Genomic DNA, 23,758 nt, shown 5'->3' on the forward strand with positions numbered 1-23,758 from the left:
CTGGTAAGAGAACACAAACAGAAGTACTGGATTAGCTGGCAGCCTGCACCTCAGTCATCACCATGACAACACAGTGAGCACGCTCACTTGAACACCTCGACTCCACTGGAGCCGGCTGGGTGGCTGGATGCGACGATGAAGAGAGCCATGGATGAAATATATTGACTATGAGAGTTTTTAGGGCAAGCTGAGCCATAGTTCCTCCTTACCCTATCACTACTCTTGACATAGAAGGAAAAAAGTCTTACTTTCCCTGAGATTAGAGGGAGGTAGCAAGGGGCAGAGGAGATCGTGGGAGTCGAAAGAGTCAAGCAAAAGCAGCAGGCGGAGTGAGGGGGGTCTGTTTTAAAAGGGCTTTGTTGTTGTCATGGAGACCCTCTGATAAATGATAGAAATAAAAAGATATATCCGAAACCAGATGTGCATGCACATTACCTCTTCATGGACACCACGAAAGGTTAATTGGCAATGCCGGGAAAAAGGCAAAAAGGTTAACGCTCACTTCTCCTGCTCTGTTGTGTGGAGAAACAACTGGTTGGGCAGTATTAATTGCATACATCACACTAAGGCATCAAATTATCTGACTGGCATACTAGGTACCTGAGTATTGAAAACAGGATCTTAATTCCGCCAATTGTTTATGATATGACATATTGTATACAACTGTGGTTACAAGTTTCACACATGGTCATGTATTTATTTAAAAATTAATTTTCTGGCTTAAATTCATTTATTTGACCTGTTTAATTTCCTAGGTCCAATCATTTAACATCAATGATCTTTGACAAAAATTGGGTGCAGATGTTTTAATTGATTCAGAATTATCTGTAATTATCAAAGTAAAAATAATGGGCATCCTTGTGTCCACGGAAGGCTTGACTAGTTTTGGCAACAAAAAAAAAAAAAATTATAAAAGCTGTAAACTATTTTCACCCTTGAAAAAATACTGTTAAAAGCCCCAAACTCATCTGAAATTCATGGCCACCTTGACTGCAACACTGATTTGCATCCCTTTTTATAGATGCACTGACTGGCCGCAGTTTTATAACTTTTAAAAAATGTTGCCTTAAAAGTGTTTTAGTTTTGATTGACAGTGAAATAAAAAAAAAAAATACTCAACATAAATTGTAATAACACACAACAAAATAATTTAAAAACATGAAAATGTTAAAGGTCACTTAAAATATAATAAAAATGTTGTAAAGTCACATTCAGTACCGGGGGCATAACAGTGGCCAACATCATGTTGAAGCAAAGACGATTCTGTTCTTGTCAAGCAGAATCCCAGCGTATGGGGTTCCAAAAGTTACACATTATAGTTTTAACTTCTTTACTAAAATTATTTACCCAAGCTGTTTTAAATTATTTAACATCATAGGTGACTATATTTTTTAAACAATAACCTAACAAAACATTATCCCAGGCTCTGTATAGAATAAGATTCAGAGAAAATTAACCTTTTTAAGTGCATGACAAATATATAGATTAGAGGTAAGGTGCAGCCACTAGGTGGACTTGCAAGCACAGAGAATCACATGAAACTGCTGCGTATGATTATTTCATATTCTTACTGCCAACTGACTTAAATGGAGAGACCGACTTAATAGCACGTAACAAGACATTGGATTTTGTATGCACACCCACATGCCTGTGCATGCATACAAACAAACACATACTCTCTCACTTTTGGGGTTAAATAATGGGGGTGTTTTTATTCCACTGACCCTGTTCTCATCGTAGATGATCTGTACCAAGCTGCGGTGCTTGGCCTCACTGGGTGGAGGGGAAATAGGCCGCTCAGGCTCGTGAGGTTTGGCAGCCTCCTCCTCCAGCTGTTGCTGTAACAAAACAAAACAAAAGTATCACACTTAATAAGGAAAACTCGACAAAAACATCAAACCTGTTATCTTTCAGATGATTCAAACTTCACTTGTGTCTGTTACATCAACATCACTAACTGACATAATAACGCCTGGCAATGACGTCTCCAGGGTATTATTCATCAAATACCATAATTTCGTGAAAGTAATGCATTAAAATATTATCTAATCCCCCACCCCAAAAAGATGATTTTCTTTTGTAACCGTGTATTATGCGCTCCCCCAATTAGCTGGTATCCTTATGAGAGTCATAGTTGTCAGCGTGTTTCATGTGTGAGGACGACCAAGAAAACCAAAAGGCTAAAAATGCCAGTGAATTGTGACAAGGCTTTTGGGACAATGTTATATATTAATAAAAGATATTGTGAAATAGGATGACTTAAAATTCACTTATCCACACCTCTTAAGACTTGAACAATAACCTATTAAAATGGAAAGTTAACCACGATTGAGTATAAAATTAAATCTCACATGATCACAAAGGTGGGCACAATGAGCGAAAAAAGACAGACTGCACTGTGCTTTGCATCAGGTGTAAAATAGGATCTAATCCACACTAATATTTTTTTCCCGCACCGCATTGTAGTCATAGCTTCTTTCGGAGGGCCATTATGACTGTCAACCCAAATAAATGTATAAGTGCCTAATATTATATACAGTAAAAGCTACAAAACAAACTGACAAATAACTCGTTTTTAAATCAGACAAGTAAAACCTGATCAAATATAAAAAAAAAATTATATTATTAAAAGTGAAGATAACTTGCAATTCTAGTAATGACACACGAATTGCACAATTTGTCTTCGCGGGCCACATAAAATGATGTGGTGAGCCGTATCTGGCCCCCGGGCCTTGAGTTTGACACTTGTGCACTAATATGTTGGCATGCCTAAGTCGACCATACTGTTTCTCTACTAAACATGGCAGGCAGCCAAAAGGAAGAAGGAATGGAAGGGATGTGAGTGCTTTAGCAGTTCCAAAACCTCTACCATAATCCAGCTCCTCCCCTGAGGAAAATGTTATTTATAGCTCTCTATGTATTTTTAACCTACTCCTCTCCTAAATAAAAAGTGAAGTCGAAAGCCGAAAGGAATGCAGCTGCCTGGAGGACTGTGTGGCACCATCTGCATGAACCCGCAACAGAACTTGACAACAGAAATAACACCTGCAAAAATTACAGTACTATATAAAGGCATGCCAAATAAAAGTTTACACCGCAGCTCAATTAAGATTTTTCTTTGACATCATGCTTTGTGCATACGCAAGTGTCACGTCATGGACACATTTCATTCGCATAACAAAGAATCCAAATTGAGCATCACACCCTGCTGTGTGAACGTAGTCAAATTCCCTAGTTAGTCAAACAGTGGCAGGGATCATACACACTTCATATGTAAATAATTAATAATAATAATTTTAGAGTTGTTAAGATCCATTTTCAGCACTGTGCCGTGCTGTATATTTTCGTGCATTCCATTTGACAACAGAACAATTCATCACATCACATGCGAGCATGCAAACAAGGAAGAGAAGTGAGTGAGACCGATGAGTCAGCGCAAAGGTGTTGTGCCCCTAAGCAAATTAAGGGTTCATTAAACTCATCATGACTCAGAAAAGCAATAATTATGCAGTTATAAATAATTTATAAACATCTCTTTTGCAACCAGTCTTGAATTATGCTTTTAGCACGATGCAGGTAGAAGAGCACTATTAAAGCAAAAGTCTATCTCCAGAAATGTGCAAACCTGTTTTTTGCGTAGCTTGCAGATCTGCTGTTCCACCATAGTGATCTCCCTGTCGACACGGTCCATGTTCTGGATCAGTTCTTCCTTGGAAAAACGGGCTGGCACCAGATCCAAATCAGGGTCCATGTGTACAGGGCTCACGGGGGAGATTGGCTCAAGCTTCCCCATGGCATTTCCACGATCCTATTAAAAGGAATAAGGTTACTTGTGAATATGTATGAAAAAAAAAAAAAAAAGTGTGTTTTCGTACATGGGGGCTGCAGTCCAGGATGATGGTACCACTTACCGTCAAATGAGCATTATTTTCTCCTTTGCTTATTTCCCTACAGTGCAATCGCTATAAAATATTGTTAGAATCGATTATTATATCAATCTGTCAATTATCATCATTGAAGATGTACGTATTGCAAAACCATTTGTACAAATGATCTTTGTTAAGCAAGACTTTATTATGATTTAGGATTGGTATTGTTAATAAAGTGACAGAAAATAATATTTCTCATGACAGATGTTTCATCAACCTTTTTAAACTGATTGAGGTTCAGTCACTGTTTTCCAGAGTTAAGGCACACATTTGCTTATTTCGGTTAAACACAAACGATAATCACTTTGCTTTCGGGAATAACAATAGAAATCAGAGAATAATTATTGCAGAGAGGCTGAAATCAGAGGATTTGTACAATTTGAGGTTACACCATAGCTCTAAACAATTATTTGTCAATTATATTCAAAATTGATTACTTGCCTATTCATCAATTAATTTTGAAACCTCCAATATCCCTGCATGACAAATTATGTCTTATGATGCATGAAAAAATTTCACAGAACCTTTCGTCTTCGTGTGCATTGCCCTTCCCCCCCTTTTTTTTTTTGCTCTACACTTGCGCTGCACTTCCCCCTCTTGTCCACCATCCTTTGGTGCGCTTCAAGAAGTGATTGTATTTGACAGGTCTTACATAATGACTTTCACACCGTGCAGTGTTCCGAGAGCAATTACTGCCAACTCTAAATAATACAGAAAACACTTTGACCATACTTGCTGGTACGTGTGATTCAAGTTCAGGGTCTCTGGGTAACTGAAACTGGTGTCAGAAAGATAACAAAATTAGCAGCTGTAAAGTGCAATGGCACAAAATGTAGATCACTACCAAAATAGCCTTCTGAATAATATGTAAAGAAGCCACTTCAAGATGAAATTTGGCTGAATAACTGTTTTTGTAAATAAAACAAAAAAAACAAATAAAAACAATACAAATAAAAAAGAAAGAAATAGTTGACGGTTCCTGGGGGCAACATACCAATGTATTTTAACTGCCAGTGTCGTAAAGACGGTTGACTGATTACATTTGATTTAATTGATTTCAACGGTCGATAGCACCACCATGGCTGCACAAAGAGAATGAACAAAAATATTATTTTATGGAGTTAATCAAAGAGCATACTGCAATTTGGCCTTGATATTTGTTGCCAGGAGAACAACGCTGCGCTGAGGGTCCCTGTTTTTTTTTTTTTTTCCCTTAACGTTTGTTTACGACGCTCTCTTACACTTGCAAAGAGTGACTCCACAACAAAAAACTGTGTCAGCCTGCAATTAAAAACAAGCCGTTTGGAATTGTTGAAAAGAAGAAACAAGAAAAGAAAATGTGACTACCTCACTGAAAAGAGGGAAAAGAGTAGCTGGGGATTCCGCCTCCTCCTACTTTCAATAATTACATTTATCGTAATGGTGAGTTATGCATTTTGGTGAGTTACACATTTTTTGCGGAACAAAAAAAGGTTGAGAGCCATTCAAATCTACATTACAATAGATACAGATCTATTTTGGTGTTGGCATGCACTCAGTCATAAGCACAGTATTTGGGTTATATTCCTTCTAATGAATTTATTTCATACAGAATAAGACTCAAACTAAGTAGAACCGGAGGGATCACCATCTGAACCACACGCATTTTGAATGTGCTTTATATCTTTTTTACGGATTTCAATGACAAAATCCGGAAAAACAAATGTTCCATGATTTACAGGCAGCCTGTGCTGCGAATGAAGCATGCCTGTTTGGTCAAACGTCTCATTAGGAGAATAACCTTGTGCATTAAGTCCAGGCCCTTACGAAAGGAATTACTACACACAAAGATGGAATACGGTCCTTGTTAAATATTTTGTAGCCACTGATTCTTGTAACAAATTGAGAAGTAATCAAGTTAATTTGATGGTTTAGTTTACAAAATGTCAAAATTGTTATTGTAATTTGCAGCTGCTACCGACCTTAGAAAAATCCTCAGGTCCTCCGACAGGCAACTGAGGACGATGGGATGAGGGTCTTATCAAAGAATCTGGTCCCATCTCCAAACGAGGCCGTTTGATCTCTCCGAACTCCATCTCTGAATGGCTGCTCTGCTCCGGTAAGTAGATGTGCTCATAGCGGATATGCTGCTCTTGTCCTCTGCAACAAAAAAAAATTGTGTAAAATAAAAATGAAAATCTCTGTCAGCATAAAGTAAACCCAGCTATTCCAGCGAAACAGTGAAAGTCCCAACGTAATTGATGGACCATCTTAAATCATTTGCTTTTTTGTTTCCCAAGTCCATCTCCATGGTGACACCCAATGGACCTCGTGGACAGCCAGCAAACAATCTGAGGTGTTCTGACCAGTGTGAATCCACCATCCAGTGCTGGTTCTTGGTTGTACACTGTGTTGTTGTTGCAGTTGCTGCTGTTGTTTTGTTGTTTTAAATACACCTCCATGGGAACACTACGAGGACCTCACAAGCATTTCTGCGATTAAGGGCTTTCCAAATACATTGGACAAGTAAAATGTATTAAGTAAACTTAGAATCGCTAAGGAAAGTATAGACTGGCAAATTGACAGGACATAAAAAGAACAATAAAAAACTGCCATAGACCAATCGAATCTGTCTTGGAATGCATGAAAATGTCAGTGCTAGTGGTTACGCCAAAAGAAAGCAACACATCAGGCACTAAGTACATCTTTCAAGGATATATATACTATACTTCAATTCTTAAAGAAAAGATGATTGCAAATCTGCCCCGCAGTCAGATGCCAAAATGTCAGCAACTTTGCTGCCAGTGTCAAAACGGAAGAGCAGAGGGGGAATACACAACCATAATTGATGCTTTGAGCCCACAATGGCCTAGTGTGTGGTTTGTGTACATACCAAAAAACTATCTAGTTGGGTCGTAGTGGGGTGGTGTAAAACTACAAAATGCTACTGGTAATGTATAAATTATGGAATTTGTGTGACGTGCTTTGCACAAACTGAGAACAAAAACAATCAATTAAGGATGTTGTTTAACAGAGCCTATCTTATCTAACCACTGCTAAAAAAAAAATCATGTGAAAATTCAGTCACATGGCCAGATGGATAAACTCCCCAAAGCACACCCCCTCCCTTCACTTCCATTCTTTTTCATCTTCATAGATGGCTGGCACTTACATAATCACATCACGCTCAAGACCCCCCCCCCCCCCCCCACACCCCATCTCTCTATCCCTATTTTCTTTCCTCCTCTCGTGAGCGTGCAGAATAATCTGATCCCCGGGGAGGATTTGTCTGGAGGATGAGAGAACGAGATGCGAGTCGGGGTGGGGGAGGAGAGCGGACAAAACAACACAAACACCAACACCTAACAACCAGCTCCATTAGATTTTCATTGCCTTGGCTCTGATTATGACAAGAACAGAGATTAGGTGTACTGATAGCAGCCTGATACTGTGAAAGCATGGCAATGTTTGTGCACCTGCCAAACTATCTACTCCAAAGGGGAACACATGAACAAGTGCTAACTAAAAGGCTGCACTGGGGATGAATGAAACAGAGCACATAGAGCAGCAATATCTAAATAAATAAACAAACAAACAAGCAAACAAATCCAGATCAAAAAAATCTTTAGGTTTATACTAAGATTATGTACGGTGCCAACAGTGGCTTGTTTTCACAGAGTAGCATATTTCACCTTGATTCTCACGTTTGCACTGAATCCGTTGCAGAATACCTGACAATTTTTACATAAGCCTTTTTGGCATTGAAATGTTGGACACATTGAAAGACAAAATGATGAAATTTACAGCAGTGAGTTAATCCTTGTTCTATAATAACATATAACGGAAACTTGTTGTTCGTTTTTACTGACAGCAGACATCAAAATAAATCATCATCACTATTAAAATTGTTAAGAAAACTATTTTAAGTTATTTAAAATGTTCAGCAAATAACTTAATCCTGTGACTAAGTAGAAAATTATCTTTGCAACCATGATACGACCTCATTCGTGCTCCGCAAAGAATCCCAATTAGGTTGGTATTCATGTGTAACACTCAGACGCTGGAAAGAGTGACAAAGTAAAATAACAGCAATCATAGTTGTTAACAAATGATTACATGGTTGTGAATGTGTATTTACAGTAAATTTGGAGCATGAATGCTACAATATAATTTTACCTTGCTTTAAGTTTATTCTAAGACAAACTGCTCAACGGCAACAAAGACCCAGTACACTGAGTACGGCCATCGAATAAAGTTCCAGGACTGATGTCATCATCAAAGATATATTTCAAATCCAAACTAAGCTTTCTCCTTCAAAGTACCGGTAATCCCCCTTAAATTGAATGTACTTTCCCAGTCCGATTTGCTCTGCCTTTATACTCTCCTGGAAGTATTGCTCTGATGTTCACATCTTCAAAATGGGTCACACTGGGGCCCCTTGAGTTTGAGAAAGAGAAAAAAATGACCTGGCGCCAGGTCGGGTAAGTAGGAAGGTTGCCCCAGCACGGTAATGCTCCTCAGCCAAGAACTCTCTGCTGCTTTATGTGCAGGTGCGTTGTCATGGAGAAGAAGCCACAAGTCGTTCGGCCACATCGCTTGCTTTTTCTCACGTGCTGCACAAAGCAAAAGCTGCAGGAATTTGCAGATGTGCTATCTGATTGTATGGCCTGCGTTGAAGGGGAAACCTGGACATGATTCACATTTTACTGTCTGAAGAAGCTAACTGCCCTCTGTGAACGCCCGGCAGCACAAATAACCTTCTGCTAACATTGGGGACCCAACTACAATGGCTAAATCAAGATTAGACACTTCTCACCATGCAGAACCCCAAAATGAAACAACTGTATAAAAACTACCAGTCTATAACCTGCCTCGGGACAAAATGAAAGGTTCTATCAGGCATCATAGCAGCCCAAATGAGTCAGCGTATCCATCAACACAGTTAGTCCTCAACATCCGAACGTTCGACTTACAAACATTTGTCGATACAAACAAATGCTGACAGATGTCCGTAAATGTTATAAAACACCAGATGGTAGGGTACACGTTCATTCAGTTTCCATGTGCGTCAGTCAGCGTAACTGCCGTCAGATCATGCAGCCTCAATCTTTCTTGAAGTCAACTGCCAGAACAATTGTTTCCGAGGGCCAACAGCTAAGTAAGACCTTGACATCCATGTATAGTCCTATTTGTCGCACTTTTATTTGGAAATTGCCTAGCGTATGAACACCAGCTGTTGTGGCGGCTGGCTTGACTAGGTTTGTTCCAGCGCTAACGACTACAGTCATTGGCCGTCTGCAGTCATTCGCCGTAATAGACGGTGGCCAAACGCGCTGGAGCAGAGCTGCGAGCGAGACGATTATCTCTGTCACTCCGACAGCTCGTCAAAACATGTCCTTGCCGTCTGTGATTCAAAAAAAAATAAAAATAAAAAATAAAAAAAGAGTCTGGCCTCTGGACCCACTGCCCTAGTAGAGAAGTAAGTGTGCGAATATGGAGGGAGGGTTGCTTACTACGATAGAAAAGTATTCCAAGTCACTCGACAAGAAGGCTTTTTTTTCGTTAGAGGGAGATAATCCCGGGGGGGGGTCAAGATTCGTACCAGATCGACAAAAGTCTGATATCTCATCATCATGATATCTGTAGCAGTTTCATACCCGGTACGTTGTTAAAGTGCAAATATCTAACTTACATGACAAGTTTTTAGTAGACTTTGACAATGTAAAGATGAAGTACGGGAAGACTTTAGGCAGGCAGGCAAGTATATTCCGTTTGAGTGGAGATTTGGATTGCTCACTCAAAGGTAAGTACTGTCCAGTGTGATTTTTAATCAATCTTGTCAATTATTATAAATGTGTATATGTACAAGACGGTGCACAATAGTCTTACGGTAGTTGTCATCCGAAGTCAGTTTTACACTGACACTGCTATGTTGGACGCAAATGAACTTCACGTGTTCTCATTGTTACCTTTAAGACTATATGTGTTATGGTAGGGCACTTGACAACCACTTGTACAAGTAAGAGGCAACACATTGTTATTAAAAGTTATTTATTTGTCCCTCTAAGCTGTTTTACTCTGCAAAACTGGCATCAATCGATTAAAAAACTAACATCCGTTTGCACCAATGTTGCAGTATATTAAAAACCTTCAAACACCATGCAGGGACCAAGCCAGAGCATTGTATGCTTATCTTCTTGTATCATAACTAAAAACAAAGGTACTGGAACAACAGGATCTATGTTTGTCTTTTTGCTCTAAATTATGTTTATCTTTTGTGCACTCTTACTCAACTCTAAGAATTAATAATTGGGCATTAATTTTTTATAACCAACTCACAACTCTATCCAAGTTACCACTGATTCGTGCAGAGCACAAATAGGGATGTGATACATTATTCTAAAGTGACACGGTAAGTGACTGCTAATATTTGAGCAGGATGACCTTACCTCTCATTTCCAGGTTGGAACTCGGAAAGTAAGGAGGGCCGACGGCGATGAGGCTGAGCCAAGTGTGAGCTGTAGTCTCTGGCATGATGAGAGTGGTAGTCCACCATTCCAACTTCCTAGAGAAGGAAAAGCGGCAAATGCCGAATTAAAATCTAGACATTGGATTTATTCACTAAGCGAATGACGCAGACAAAACATTTTGTCATCTAGAAAAAAACCTTGATAATGACGGCGTGTGGCTGTGAAGTATCCTCCCTACAATGACAGCATGAACTTCAAACAACTCATGAGGAGACTGAGCTGTGTGCACAACATTGTGAAGGGGAATGTTTCTAAAGAAAACCACAGTAAGACCCGTTGGGGTCGTCCCTTCCCCAACGGGGCCGAGTAATGACTATTACAAATTGTCAATCAAGCAGACAGTGTCCTTTCATTTAATTTAGCTTGGAAGGTTAAATAGGAAGGAGGAGGTCGCGTCAAATGTAATGCGTGCCAGGTCTCTTACTGTGTGTGCCCGCTGGAGCTGCAACGGTAGGGTGGCAGGGTTTGGCAGGTGCCGTGTGTCCATCGTCCTCCGGCCCGGTGGCACAGACTGGGGATGAGAAGACATCGTGGCACAGCCTCTTCCTTTAGAGACAGGAAGTAGGTGTGGTTGCCAAGTCGATGGCTTTTATGTGCATTATGGGTTGTTTCTTTAAGCCTGCACATTGTAGAGGAAGAAAAAAGAAATTAAATACATTTCAAATACAGTCATGAAAAAAAAATGCATCCGTCAGAACAAATGGAAACAGTTCAAGCACGAGCTGCCGACCGATTATAACCAAGAATGCCTTCTGAAATAATTAGAGGGGAGGGCGCTCTGCCTCTCCAAATGCGCCCATTGTACTGCATTTGAGTTAGATACCACCTGCTGCAATGATTGTCTGGCTGATGCTTCCTCACATAACACATGCAGGTGCGTGTATGCGGTGTACCACAATGACAAGCGTTTTGTTATTTAGAAGAATGCAGCGGACGTTCGTTGTTTCACAAAACAAGAAATCAGAGGAGAATGCTAATTGTGAAGGAGAACTAGTACAGGTGTCAAGTCAGACCATACAGACGATAAAAAGAAAAGGGAAACATGGTACTAAGTAGCAGGTGAAAGGTTAAAAAGAACTGCTTTTAACCACAAACTGATTCTAAACAGAAAACGGAATTAGTGTGAAGGCGACGGCCTTCACACTATTGTTTTTCTACTTAATTTTTTTTTTTAATGATTATTAAACAACTTATTCCTCTCACTTTTTTGACACCTACCATTTTATTTTTTATTTTATTATTTATTTAATTTTTTTATTTTATATTTTAATAAAACAATTTTATTTGTTCATAACATTTACCGTTTTTGCGTAATTAGCAAATTTGTGCCTTAAAATCCCCCATTCATTCTTAATGGCACATTCAACACGAGCCATTTTTCCGAGTGGGTTCGAATCTCGCATTGGCCGTTGTTTTTATTTTTTAATCATTTTATTTCTCATCATTTAGCATCATTCCATCGCATCAACAGTAAGTCGTTATTTTTTAATCATTCATTTATTTATTAAATTTTAATACATCATTTTAATCATTTATTTTATTCAACATCATCATAATTAATTTACCATTTTTATTTCTCATTTAATCATTTTATTTCTCATCATTTAGCATCATTCCACCGCATCAATAGTAAGTCACTGTTTAGCTCAGTAAGTAGAGAATGGCACATTCAACACGAGCCATTTTCCCGAGTGTTGGCCGTTATTTTATATTCTTATAAACATTATCTTCTTATTAAACTTATTCCTCCCACTTTTTTTATTTTATTCAACATCATCATCATAATTAATTTACCATTTTTATTTCATTTAATCATTTTATTTCTCATCGTTTAGCATCATTCCACCGCATCAATAGTATGTTGTATGTTGATTGTATGTACTAAAAGTATTGTTATATTTGAATTAAAATGCATAGTCAAGGGGGTGACAGGATTCTGACTTTTTTTCTCAGAATTCTGATTTTAAAGTGAGAATTCTGAGAAAAAAAGTCAGAATCCTGTCATCCCCCTTTTTTTTCTTCACTGACCCTAATCCTCTTCCGTATAAAATAAGTGTTTGTTTAACAATGCTTTTGTTAAACTATATAACACATTTTCAACACTATGGATTCATCCAGTAATGGTGCTCAATATTAACAAGTGTAGGAACTTGCACTTATGTGCTCCCTGAAAAACAAAATGTATGCCTCCCTCGAATGGATATTCCAAATTCCTGGAATTACCCAGCTGTTGCTGAAATACAAGGTATTAATAGAGCTTGCCCAAATATTAAAGGATCCCGGTTGATAGAAACCAAGCGGGATTTGATGTGTGCCAATTCCACAGATATTCCCCGGGGAAATACAAAAAAAAAAAAAAGGACGTCAGTCACAAGAGCTGCAGAGGACAGCAAACCTGACTCAAGAAATGGGACCAGCACAATGAAAGAGCTTTGACATAAACTCTTGAGGCGAATGGGGCCTTCCAGACGAGAGGCTAAACACATGCACTGGCACTGCTACAAACGCCCACAGGCAAGCCGCTGGCTCAGAGCCAACTATGAGGATGAACTCAGTCACCTCACTCCCTTACGCTAGCACGCTTTACTTAGCCACTCTTCGGAGCTCTCCACAAAGTAGAGTGAGTTTGGGCCTTCAGTGGACAATACCTCATCACAACCACCCCCACCTTCCCAATGAATTGTCAAATGGCTGAGGAAATACTAGTGGGGAGTACAGCAGGAACAGGAGCTAAAGCTTTCTTTTTACCATTTTCAAATAAGAACGCTGAGGTTTTGGCCTGTTTGTCACAATTCAATCATGTTTCCTTCGGGTCTGTGTAAATGCAATGAAGGCAAAGTTTAAACAGAACTACATTCAAATCATAAAAGGTGGAATGAGGGGGTCATTGGTTTAACAATAAAGGTTTAAAACAGTATTACTACTTTGTATTAATTATTATCTTATTGTTGTATGTGTTTTTGCACAATTTGTTGTCCAACAATGCGCTGAATAGAAAAAGTGTTTGCTGTAAAACAAAACATTTCAAAGGACATCTACTTGTATGTATTCCTTTCTGTGACTAACTATGCTTCTGTATTTACTGCAACCTGCTAATGACAAAATAGAACTTGAATGTGATCACCGTTTGAAGAATGAAAATCAGTACAGTCGATCCTCAAAATTAGCAGTGATGAAGATCAAAATAAAAGTAAAATCAAAAACACATTATTCATGAGGTTTTCAATTATTGACAAATTTGGGAGTATTATACTCATATTCTATAAGTAATAGTTTATGGTGTTATTTTTCATTTACACAAAATTTATCAGATGGATAATTATCCGACCAACGTTGATTTAAAAAAATGATGTTAAACATTGTATCTTGGAGTATAAAAATGGACCCATACAGTACCCTATTTTTCTGAGAGAATATCTACAATTTGAGGACAACAAAATGAGCATGAACGCTGAGGGGACATATGTGAGACAAGATATTCTATAAGCCTTTTCTTCAGGAAAACATCTTCTGTATCTGTAATCAAGGATTGCTCAGCTATTCAGTATGTTGAATAAAACCACCTTTGTGTGGTATAAAAGTCACTATGGTCTTATTTAGAATCGATGATCATACCACAGTCACGTTTCCAATGTGAAAATTGTCAATGACTGGCGGGCCTGTGACCGGATTTGCTTGTCCAGCTGTACAATACACTGTATGCTGGACTGCAGAGCAGCGATTGCATTTCCTGACACTTCGTTCTCTGCCAACAGTGTGAAATTACATAAGTTTCAACCCTCCCCCTCTCTATGAGCCTCAAACGACAACTCCCTGTAGCCATGGAGGCACTAGATGAAAACAAACTACAATGATGACAGTTTTTTACCTCTTTACTTTTATCCAAACTAATTCCTACATCAAGGGACACAAATTCAAAAGCAGCGGCAGAGACCTCAGGGTACAGTTGTTGTTCACCTGAATTACGATCAGGTTGGCACAGTCATCCAATCGATGTGTGACTACTAAAATAATACAAAAGTTGAAAAGGGTGAAGAAAAATCTGCCAAACCCCGCTGCTGCTAATCGTGTAGCCACATGAATAAATGAATCACATAATGCAAATGATAATATTTGGGATTGCCAAAGCATAAAAAAAACATTATCAATTGTCAATGATAAATTAATCATGCGATCACAACAGGAGACAGAATCCAAGTGTATGAAAGTTTTTAATAAAACATTTGGATCATTTTCTATATTTAACAACACGAGGGCTAACACGATGAGTCAATTAGTCACAAGACAATAAACAAGCATTTAAAAGGAAGCACGTCGTGACTGATGCCTGATTTCATTTCTGACACAAGGGGATGGTGGGAAACGTAATTTCGATCTCTTTGTGAGTCTTGACATGTGAAGAAATTGAAAATAAAGCAGACTTTGACAAGTCATATTTGAAAGCTAACATTAGCACGCAGGCTACCACGTTTTATGGAACCTGATAGTCCTGTTGCATGTTGTAGTGTCTATGGATTATGGAGGCATTAGTCTGTGATGCTCAATCATCTGAAAGGGAAGCATGTTGTAACTGATGTCTGATTTCATTTCTGACAACGTACACTGATGGTGGTTATATAAGAGCACCTGCTTGCTGGTATTGTATGTATGGTATTGTGATATTCTGTGATTTACGTGATCCAATTAGTCAACTAATCGTAACTACAGTTAATTTAGTTGACAAGCAAAATAATCGTTTGTGACAAACCCAAACTACAGAATGTAATAAATATATAATTTCACCACGACACTCAATCAATACAATTCAGATGTAATATCTGCTCCGTATGGCTATTTGTGAAATGGTGATGCACAAAACAGCAGGCCTACTTTGCCACATCTGAGTCCCTCATGACATGGTGTGAAAACACGCTGACGCTTGAGGTCTCAAATCATGAGAGCTTCTCATGCGTATGGGCAGTGTTATGAAAGCCCACCTGCAATTCAAGCTTCTCATGTCAAGTAGCAGGCAATAAAATGTGAGGGCTGCACTTGTCTTCTGGGCTGACCTAGTTCCTCTTCATGCTACTTAATTATTCAGGAGCTTTGAAATGTTCTTCTGTGTGGAATCATGCAATCCTAGTGGCTCTGTCTGCCTCACGATTATTCTATTTAAGCATAAGAGGCTTCTAATGTGTGCAATGTGTTTGAAGGGCTGGATTTACACTGCAGGTCCAAGTGCCCAATTCGAATTGACTAACTTCTGAATTATTTTTTTATCAATTTCTTTTCTATATGTACATTTCGGCAATCATTGTCTATTCGTTGTAGAATGGAACCTCAATTTCATGGACTAATTGGGGGGAGCGGGTGTCCGTGGCAGCAGAGTACTTTTATTGAGGCCTAAAAATACCCAACATAGTACAACTTTTTGTGGCCTAAAAATGCCCACTAAGTACAGATTTATTGTAAATAAATATTTAAAAAAAAGCTTCAAACTGGTTGGCAAGTTTTAAAGATCAGCCAAAATCAAGGCATGATGTCTGTGCGTTTTCTTTTTTTCACCTCTGTTGAGGCTGGATTTCATAGATAAGGGCTTGACCCCAAAAAATATTATAAAACAACTGTATACTGCATGTTCAGGAGACATGTACACATACTACATGACGAACAGTCGCTCCAATAAACACCAGCCATAGATAGGAATAGCTTGATACAGTACGACGCTCTTCTTTTGAGCTGCGTGTTGAGACTTTGCATTCCATTACCTTTGAAGGGACAATTGGCCCAGCTAACATTGCCGCCTTGTGGGCACATCTGTGTGTCTGCTCTCCCCTTCTAGTGGCAAAAGGGGCACAACCCGGAATTACATGTACCATTCTGTATGCTGATTGAGCTAGTAAATAACAATGGCCAATTCTGGAACTAACAGACTTTGACCGCTACCACTATGTTCTGTCTGTTAAATCCGGCGTCAGTTGGTTGCAAGTGCGCTTAGTCGAGGTTCTACTGTATTTAGTTTCTGACAAACATCTGCACCGTATAAAGACCTACTTCTAATTCTACATATTTGACTCACATTCGTCACTCACTACAACCTACTGACAAAACCATACAAAATATTGTGGCGATCCTTCTAATAACTTTACAGGTTGGCTAATATCTGTTACTAATATTGTCTCTCCCATATACATAAAAACAATACTTAATATTCTTGGGGCACTTGGCACCCGCTGATTCTTCTCCGCATTGCAAGCACTTTCGAGGACAAAGTTCATCAATGTGTGTGTGTTGGGCCGTTTTGCTCTTTGTCAACAAAATGAAAAGGAGCACAGGTAAAACATTGAGGTAGCGGTCTTTTCAAATAATGATTCCAAGACAAAATATTTTCTCTGATCCTCATCCCAAGGAACGTAAGTAGCATTCATCACAATATCATTCCTTCTCGACTGTGGTGCCAGTTGAAAACATTGCCCTTGTCGTCACAAATTCCCTTCCTCCTGCTTCTTAGTACAACCGCCATCAGCGCAACACGTTTCCACGACATGCAAGACATTTTTCAATGCAATGGTGGCTCATGTTCGCTTAGTAAAAGGGAATATCAATAATATTCAACTGTATTGTAACAGATGTACTGTAACAAATCGCAAAATTCTTACCGTGAGTCTCTTTTCATAAGTCACGCATATATAGTTCTGCCCTCAGGAATATGCAACATCAATTTTGGGTCCATTTCACAGAGCCCTAGATGACGCATATCTGAATAGTGCATATCTGAAAAAATCCGATGTATCACTTGAAACATTTCACCTATTCACCCATATCTTGATTTGATATGCAAGGTTAGTTAAGTCACGGAATCCCCCGAAAACACGTAAAGCCAGAACTAACCCGGTTCAGCACAAGCACCGTAACTGGCAACTACAAGGTAATTCCCTGTCATACCTTCAACTGTTTGTTATATGTCACGAATGTTTGCAAGGTCATCACCCTGTAGGTGTATGTCCTGGACTGCCCTTAAACACAAGCCTTGCAGAGTATGACAAACAACCCATACTGTAACGTGCATTCCCAGCAGAAAGATCTGGCTAATCAAATGAGATAAATATATCTCAACTGCGGCCTGGACACAAATAAGAATAATGTCCTATAACATGCTGTCATCTGTGTTGCGCAACAGAGTCAAGTGAATCACTTACCACAGAGCCATTTCTAATCCCTGCTAATGCGCTGTCTGCCTCTCCTAAAAAGGGGTGACTGGTTTTAACTGCAACTGAAATTCACAGGCAAGAACGTCACAATTGAAAGCTTTGTGTGAAAGATAAACAAAACAGCACTGTAATCTGAGACTCATGTAACAGTTTAATCGTAGGGAAATCTTTTAAATCTCTTTGCTTTGACTATTTTTAGTTTGCTGTTTACAATGAAAATTTAAGACTAGCCTATTGAATTGTATTGTATACGTTTCAACTATTCCACTAACACGTTACCCGCAGGTAACCTGTGGGGGACTATTTTAAAATTAGCCAAAGACCGGGTCTCTCAAACAGTGAAAAAAGAGTGCCTCAAGAATGATCAGTTAATCACTTGAAAACTTCAACTTCTTTGGTAGAATAGACTGACCATAGAATAGTGAGAAAACAACGATTCAAAAATTAGTCATTCTATTTGAACTGCTTTGGAGCAAAATAGATGTTAGAAATGTCTGAACTAGTCCAGTGGAACGCTAATGACATCATAAGGCGGCTCGAGTGACCATCACCATACTACCTTCGACGCAAATCCTCCCTTCTCAGTCTAATAATACTTGATCCATGTCAGAAAACGGCTCTGACGACAGCCACCACGATACCTTTGAGACAAAATCTCTTCAATTCAGTGGAAAAATAACCTTTCCCGACAGAATGTCAAATAATGTCCACTAACACCTTTGATAGTATTCCGCTCCCCCCCCAAACAGCAACTGCACAATAAATATGCCAGAGGGTAGCTCCATGTCGGAAATCAACTCAAGACAGGAAATCTTCCGAGAAACACGATGGGTTTGAGCAGTGCCTCGCTCATACAATCAAAGTGAGATCATAGAATGGAGAAGACTCAGCTGGAAAACCACCAAGCATCCCCAGAGGGTCGCCGATGACGAGAAGCCGCACACTGGCTTCAAGTGCTGCGTCTAACAAAGCAGTTAACATTGCCTGAACAAGGAAGAAGGATTTGAGCAGTGCTGCGTTATTTGCAGTGAAGAAGAAGATAAAAATGGATGCCATCCATCCAGTATACAACGTTACCGCAGTTGTAAGGAGTTAGAGAAGTCGTTTTGCTGAACGTTGAGGTTGTGCGAGATGCATTATGCTTAAAGCAAGTGAATAGAATGACTTTATTGTCATTGTACAATGAAATTAAGATATTGTACCAGTGGAAGGCTGCTGCCACCGGGATCAATTCGAGGTTCAGTGTCTTGCTCAAGGACACTTTGACATGGTCACCAGGGATTGAACCCACAACCTGCACTCTACCACTGAGCTAGAAAGGTCGTACCAAGAACAATTAAAACGAGAATAAAATTAACTTGCCCATACTACTTTTTTATGTATTTTAAAACTATACACTAACAAAGTATGCAAAAAGAAATGATTGAAAAAAGAAGGCTGATTCTAAGTTAGTTTTCAATTAGTATGGTCACTTTGCTGAGCTGTCATGGAAATGTGAAAACAGATGTTTTCGAAATGAACGTCATAGTGACTGTTCTTCTATTGGGTAATCCAGGAAAACAAGGAAAGTGCTAAAACTTTGCCAGATCATGGCCAATGCAAGTAAAGAGGGATAATGTCCAGTTCAATGGAACGTTGACTGTGAGTAATCGATAGAATCTTACCACACAGATGTTTATAGAACTCTCTTAAACCAAACCAGGACCAATCTACTCGGAGCTCGGCGAGAAATGCCAGACAGCTGCTCTTTCTCAATCGCTAAGAAGGAAGATTTGCTTGGGAGGAGGCTCGGGCTCATGGGAGGCTGTGTCATGGTCACAGCCTCATATTTCCTTCTTTAGTTTCTAGATTTCTACTTGCCGAATATGAAAATGTGCACTGGGCCATTCTAATATTGGGCCATCTCTCTTATGATAATTCACACACCCACACACACTCATGTTCGCACACACAGAGAGTACATGCATGTATAAGATGTAGAGCAGTACTCTGTGGGGCAAAATAGTGCAAAATAAGCAATTGATTAATAAGATATTATTTTTAACATCAATCTTTTTCATGGCTGACATCAGTTATTAGTGTTTGCTAATGTAGGCGTCATATCACAGTTTATTTATCCATCCGTTTTTTATATCACTTGTCCCCACTGGGGTCGGGGGCGTACTGAGGCCTATTCCAGCAGTCATTGGGCAGTAGGCGGGGACAACCTGAACCGGTTGCCAACCAATCGCAGGGCACACAGACGAACAACCATTTGCACTTGTAATTTCTGGGCAATTTGGAGTGCTCAATCGGCCTACCAAGCATGTTTTGGGGATATGGGAGGAAACCGAAGTGCCCAGAGAAAACCCACGCAGGCATGGAGAGAACATGGAAACGCCACACAGGGAGGGCCGGATGTGTAATCGAACCCACACCCTCTGAACTGTGAGGTGGACATTCTAACCAGTACTCCACCGTGCCGCCCAGTTTATTTGTCAAATATATATTAATTGTCGTACAAAATTTCTGTTCATAGCTCCTGGCGCTCTTTCATAATATGGTTCGAATAAGATTTCTGACAAGGTCTACTATATAACAAAGTTTAATTAAAAATCGGTCATCAGTATCAGTTGAATTTTTTTGTTTTGATCATGCATCACTACTTCTGACAAGTTTTGTCCTCATGACAAGATGATGAGGAAGCCTTGTTAATTGTAAAGCTAACCTAATCTTGACATAACTACTCATCAAATGTGGCACGTGAATTAAGTCCTTGGGTAATTGAGCACCTTTTTCACTGAGGTTTGGCTGGAAGTATGTTGAAGCATTGTCATTTTATAATAAAACTATTGGTTCAGGTCCCTGGGAATAACCTGCAAAATATATCATGCCTCAAAAAGAGAATGTTCTTCCTCAAATGAAGTCACGTATTACCAAAGAAGTCATTGCGAGCCTTGTCTGGTTACAGCAACATCGTTATGCATCATCGATAATCAGCTAGCTCAGATGCGGGGTTGACTCTTACACAGTAGCCACTTTGAAACTGCAAAAAATTGGCATATCAGAGGCATAAAAGTGGAACTGTGAATTGTTTGTCTGCCCTTTTCAGACAGAACAAGACACTGGTGTGTGCTTTGGCACCACTGAAGTCTCACAAGATTTGGTGACGTCTCACCGACAGTTAATTAACATTTGAGACATACAGGTATTTTTCCAGAGACATCCCAGTAAATGCGAGTATGGGGTTTGCGGTCACTGTATTTTACAGTTACATAAAAAGATGGAGGACTATGACCATGTTAATACATAATTGTACTATGATGCCCGTGAAGGCAGAACACTTTTGATGTTGAGATGACATGTTTGCCCATTTTTTCAGCGTTAATACTGTATTATAGTAATGTATTACGTCAGGTTTAAAATCATTGTCATCTTTGTTGGTGTGAGTTCACTTTTAGGTTCTGCACGAATGTGGTGGCTCGAATCGAGATGAAGGGAAAGAGCAAGAGAGAGAGTGAGAGGTGGGGGTGTACAAGATGAACGCTAAATCAGACTTTTCAGATTCGAGTCAAATGGGTCATAGCTTATTTTACTCTGTACTGTCACAGAGGTATCTTTCTGTGACAATACTCACCTCTCAGTGAGACATACAGTATGCGTCTCCACCATTGATGTTTCACATGAATTATTATAAATGATGTACAATACAGTACATATTGTACACAGACATTCCATTGTATATATACTGTCAATACTGTCAGATGAATGGCAAATCTTTTGCAAATCAGATCTTCAGCATAAATGCAGTCATGAAACGTTCTATATTGTGTCTAATCACATCAGTATTAATTGCCACCTTAGATCAAGCATCACTGATTTTATCATCATCCATCCATTTTCCGAACTTATCCTAACGAGGGTTGTGGGCGTGCTGGAGCCTACATCAATTCTCAGTTAATCTCTTTTACCCTCCCCTGAATTTTCCAAATAGTTTCAAAAACAATCCAAATAATAGTAGCCATTCATTTGGTGTTTAATAGTTTGCCACGGCTGTGGGAAATAATGATTCTGAAAAGATAAATATGAGCTTGGCCTTTAATATGTTGTGCTTAGAATTATATGAGGACAATTCATCGGAAGCTTCCAATAAGAATAAATCTTTATTATGCCGATCATCAGATAGCAGTGGCTAATCACATTGCGTTACCCTTAAATGTCTGACGGCCTCATGTTGAAAACATATGTTGCAGGCCTGACATCGACTGAACAACAATAATCGCGTCATATAAGATGAAAACAAAACACATTCCGAGTACGTCCATGTGTTACGTAAATACTATTAACGTTGCTACGACACTATGACATCCAATCTCAAAGTGAACATTCAACAAAAAGTATGTTAGCTTATTTGTAAGTGAAATCAGTAAAAGGCATGTTGTCACAAATTTACATAACACACGAAGCACTGTTTACACGCGCAAACCGGGCGCTTTGTGTGCATACAGTAGTTATAAGCAGGCTAGCAAAGTTAGACCGACAACACATCTTAACAGACATCAAATAAAGTAGACAGTTTAAAAATGTCTGTCATTGAACTATGCTGTGGGACGCCGTGATTTCAAATCGGACAAATGCTTGTAGACTGTATTTGGTGTCATAAAATTGACGTAAGCGAGCCACTCCGCAGCTATGACAGCTAGCTTGGTCCGCTAGCACCTTTAGCCTCTAGCAAGCTTAGCCTAGCCATGTAGCACGTGTTTGTGAATTATAAAATAATCAACTTGATCTGACAATGGCTGGCGAACCAAGTAAATGCTGCGATGACGTTAGAAAGCAGATCAACGCGACGCCTCCTCGCCCTTGATCGTTTGTTAAAACCAGTAGCTGCGATGTTTACGTAGCGTGGAAAAGGTCAATACTGCTAGTATGTGGGTTTCTCCTCCAAAGAATGGCTGGACCCTGAGACAGACCACCCTCAAAACCACGGACGGAGAGCAATGGAAGCTAACTAACCTTAGCGGCGGAGCAATCGGGGACCATTCAAAGGCGTTGTTGTACAGTCAGCGAACGTGGTCCTCTGTGGCTATTAGAGCGCTTCTCGCTTCGATGGCGCACGTTCCCCGTGAATTACTCCACACCAAAGAGTTTTCCTTGTCATTTGTTCCGCTGAAGGTTGAGCTATGTCGTGCCCGGTCCTGCACAATGCGCTGATCTGCTGCTCCCTGCGGCCGACACCACAGCGGGACTGAACCGCCTCCCTCTCCCCCTTTCTCCCCCCTCTCGCTCTCTCCCTTTCTCTGTCTCGCTCTCTCAATAAAGCTGCATGCTCTCTCTCTCTCTCTTCCTTCTGAGCACATCCGATAAACCTGATAGCGGAGTGATGATGTCCTTATGTCACGACTCATCATCACAGGTCCGCTTATACGTATGATCCCATTTGTCCAGGAGATTCAGACAGTCAACATATTGAACACAAACAAGCTAATAATGATCAAGTCATGAGTCTTGAACTTATCTTCAGCCTTCAAACAATGGCTCATTTTGTTTCTAGTGTGCTGTCACTGTGACCCATTTGCAGTTCACAGTGCAATTGTAGCACTTGTATAATGTGTATCAAGCAGGGTGCAATGAAAACTCATCAGTATGCAATTTTACTTCAAGTAGGATCAAACCACTTTTCCACCTTCATAATTGTTTTTCAACTCTTCAGATGAAACAATTGACTTATTTGATTGGTACCGATGTCATGGTCTGACGGCGTCCGTATCGCTTTTACTGGGACAAAAACACCATCAAACACAAAATAATTGAGTTGAGCTGGCGGATATTAGGACCATGCTTCTCACCCAGTAGGCATGTTTTTGTTGCGCAATATTGTCTTTTTTGTTTCTTTATTTACTTGTGCCTTTATTCGCTTGTTGGCAAGCTGTGATAAAAAAAAAAGGTGTGCGTCCTACCACTGACATGCTTTATAGCCTACGTCACTTCTCCCTTTTGTTGCAAAGACTAAAGTCGATGGACTCGCCTACGCGCAATTACTGCTGGCGTAAGCTCCACAATATTGAAGCGGTTCCTTGACTGCACCGATGTCAAACTCAAGGCCCGGGGGCCAGATACGGCACGCCACATCCTTGTAAGTGGCGAGCGA

General features: G+C 39.7%; 1 protein-coding gene across 4 annotated transcripts in view; it reads right to left on the reverse strand.

The window, feature by feature from the left end:
* ncor2 (nuclear receptor corepressor 2) overlaps positions 1-22,895 on the reverse strand; it is a 57,028-nt gene extending 34,133 nt beyond the window's left edge. For all 4 annotated transcript variants that reach the window (XM_085909071.1, XM_085909069.1, XM_085909070.1 and 1 more), the window contains exons 1-6: positions 22,624-22,895; positions 10,863-11,057; positions 10,358-10,473; positions 5,891-6,068; positions 3,626-3,808; positions 1,725-1,838 (exon numbers count right to left, since the gene is read on the reverse strand). In XM_085909071.1, coding sequence (XP_085765197.1) covers positions 1,725-1,838; positions 3,626-3,808; positions 5,891-6,068; positions 10,358-10,473; positions 10,863-10,967 — 696 coding nt within the window. In that variant the 5' untranslated portion in view covers positions 10,968-11,057; positions 22,624-22,895. The remainder of the gene's footprint in view (positions 1-1,724; positions 1,839-3,625; positions 3,809-5,890; positions 6,069-10,357; positions 10,474-10,862; positions 11,058-22,623) is intronic.
* Between the last annotated feature and the right edge of the window lie 863 nt (positions 22,896-23,758).

This window comes from Syngnathus leptorhynchus, chromosome 4, assembly GCF_054491065.1.
Source record: "Syngnathus leptorhynchus isolate UIUO chromosome 4, UIUO_Slep, whole genome shotgun sequence".
Classification (NCBI taxonomy): domain Eukaryota; kingdom Metazoa; phylum Chordata; class Actinopteri; order Syngnathiformes; family Syngnathidae; genus Syngnathus; species Syngnathus leptorhynchus.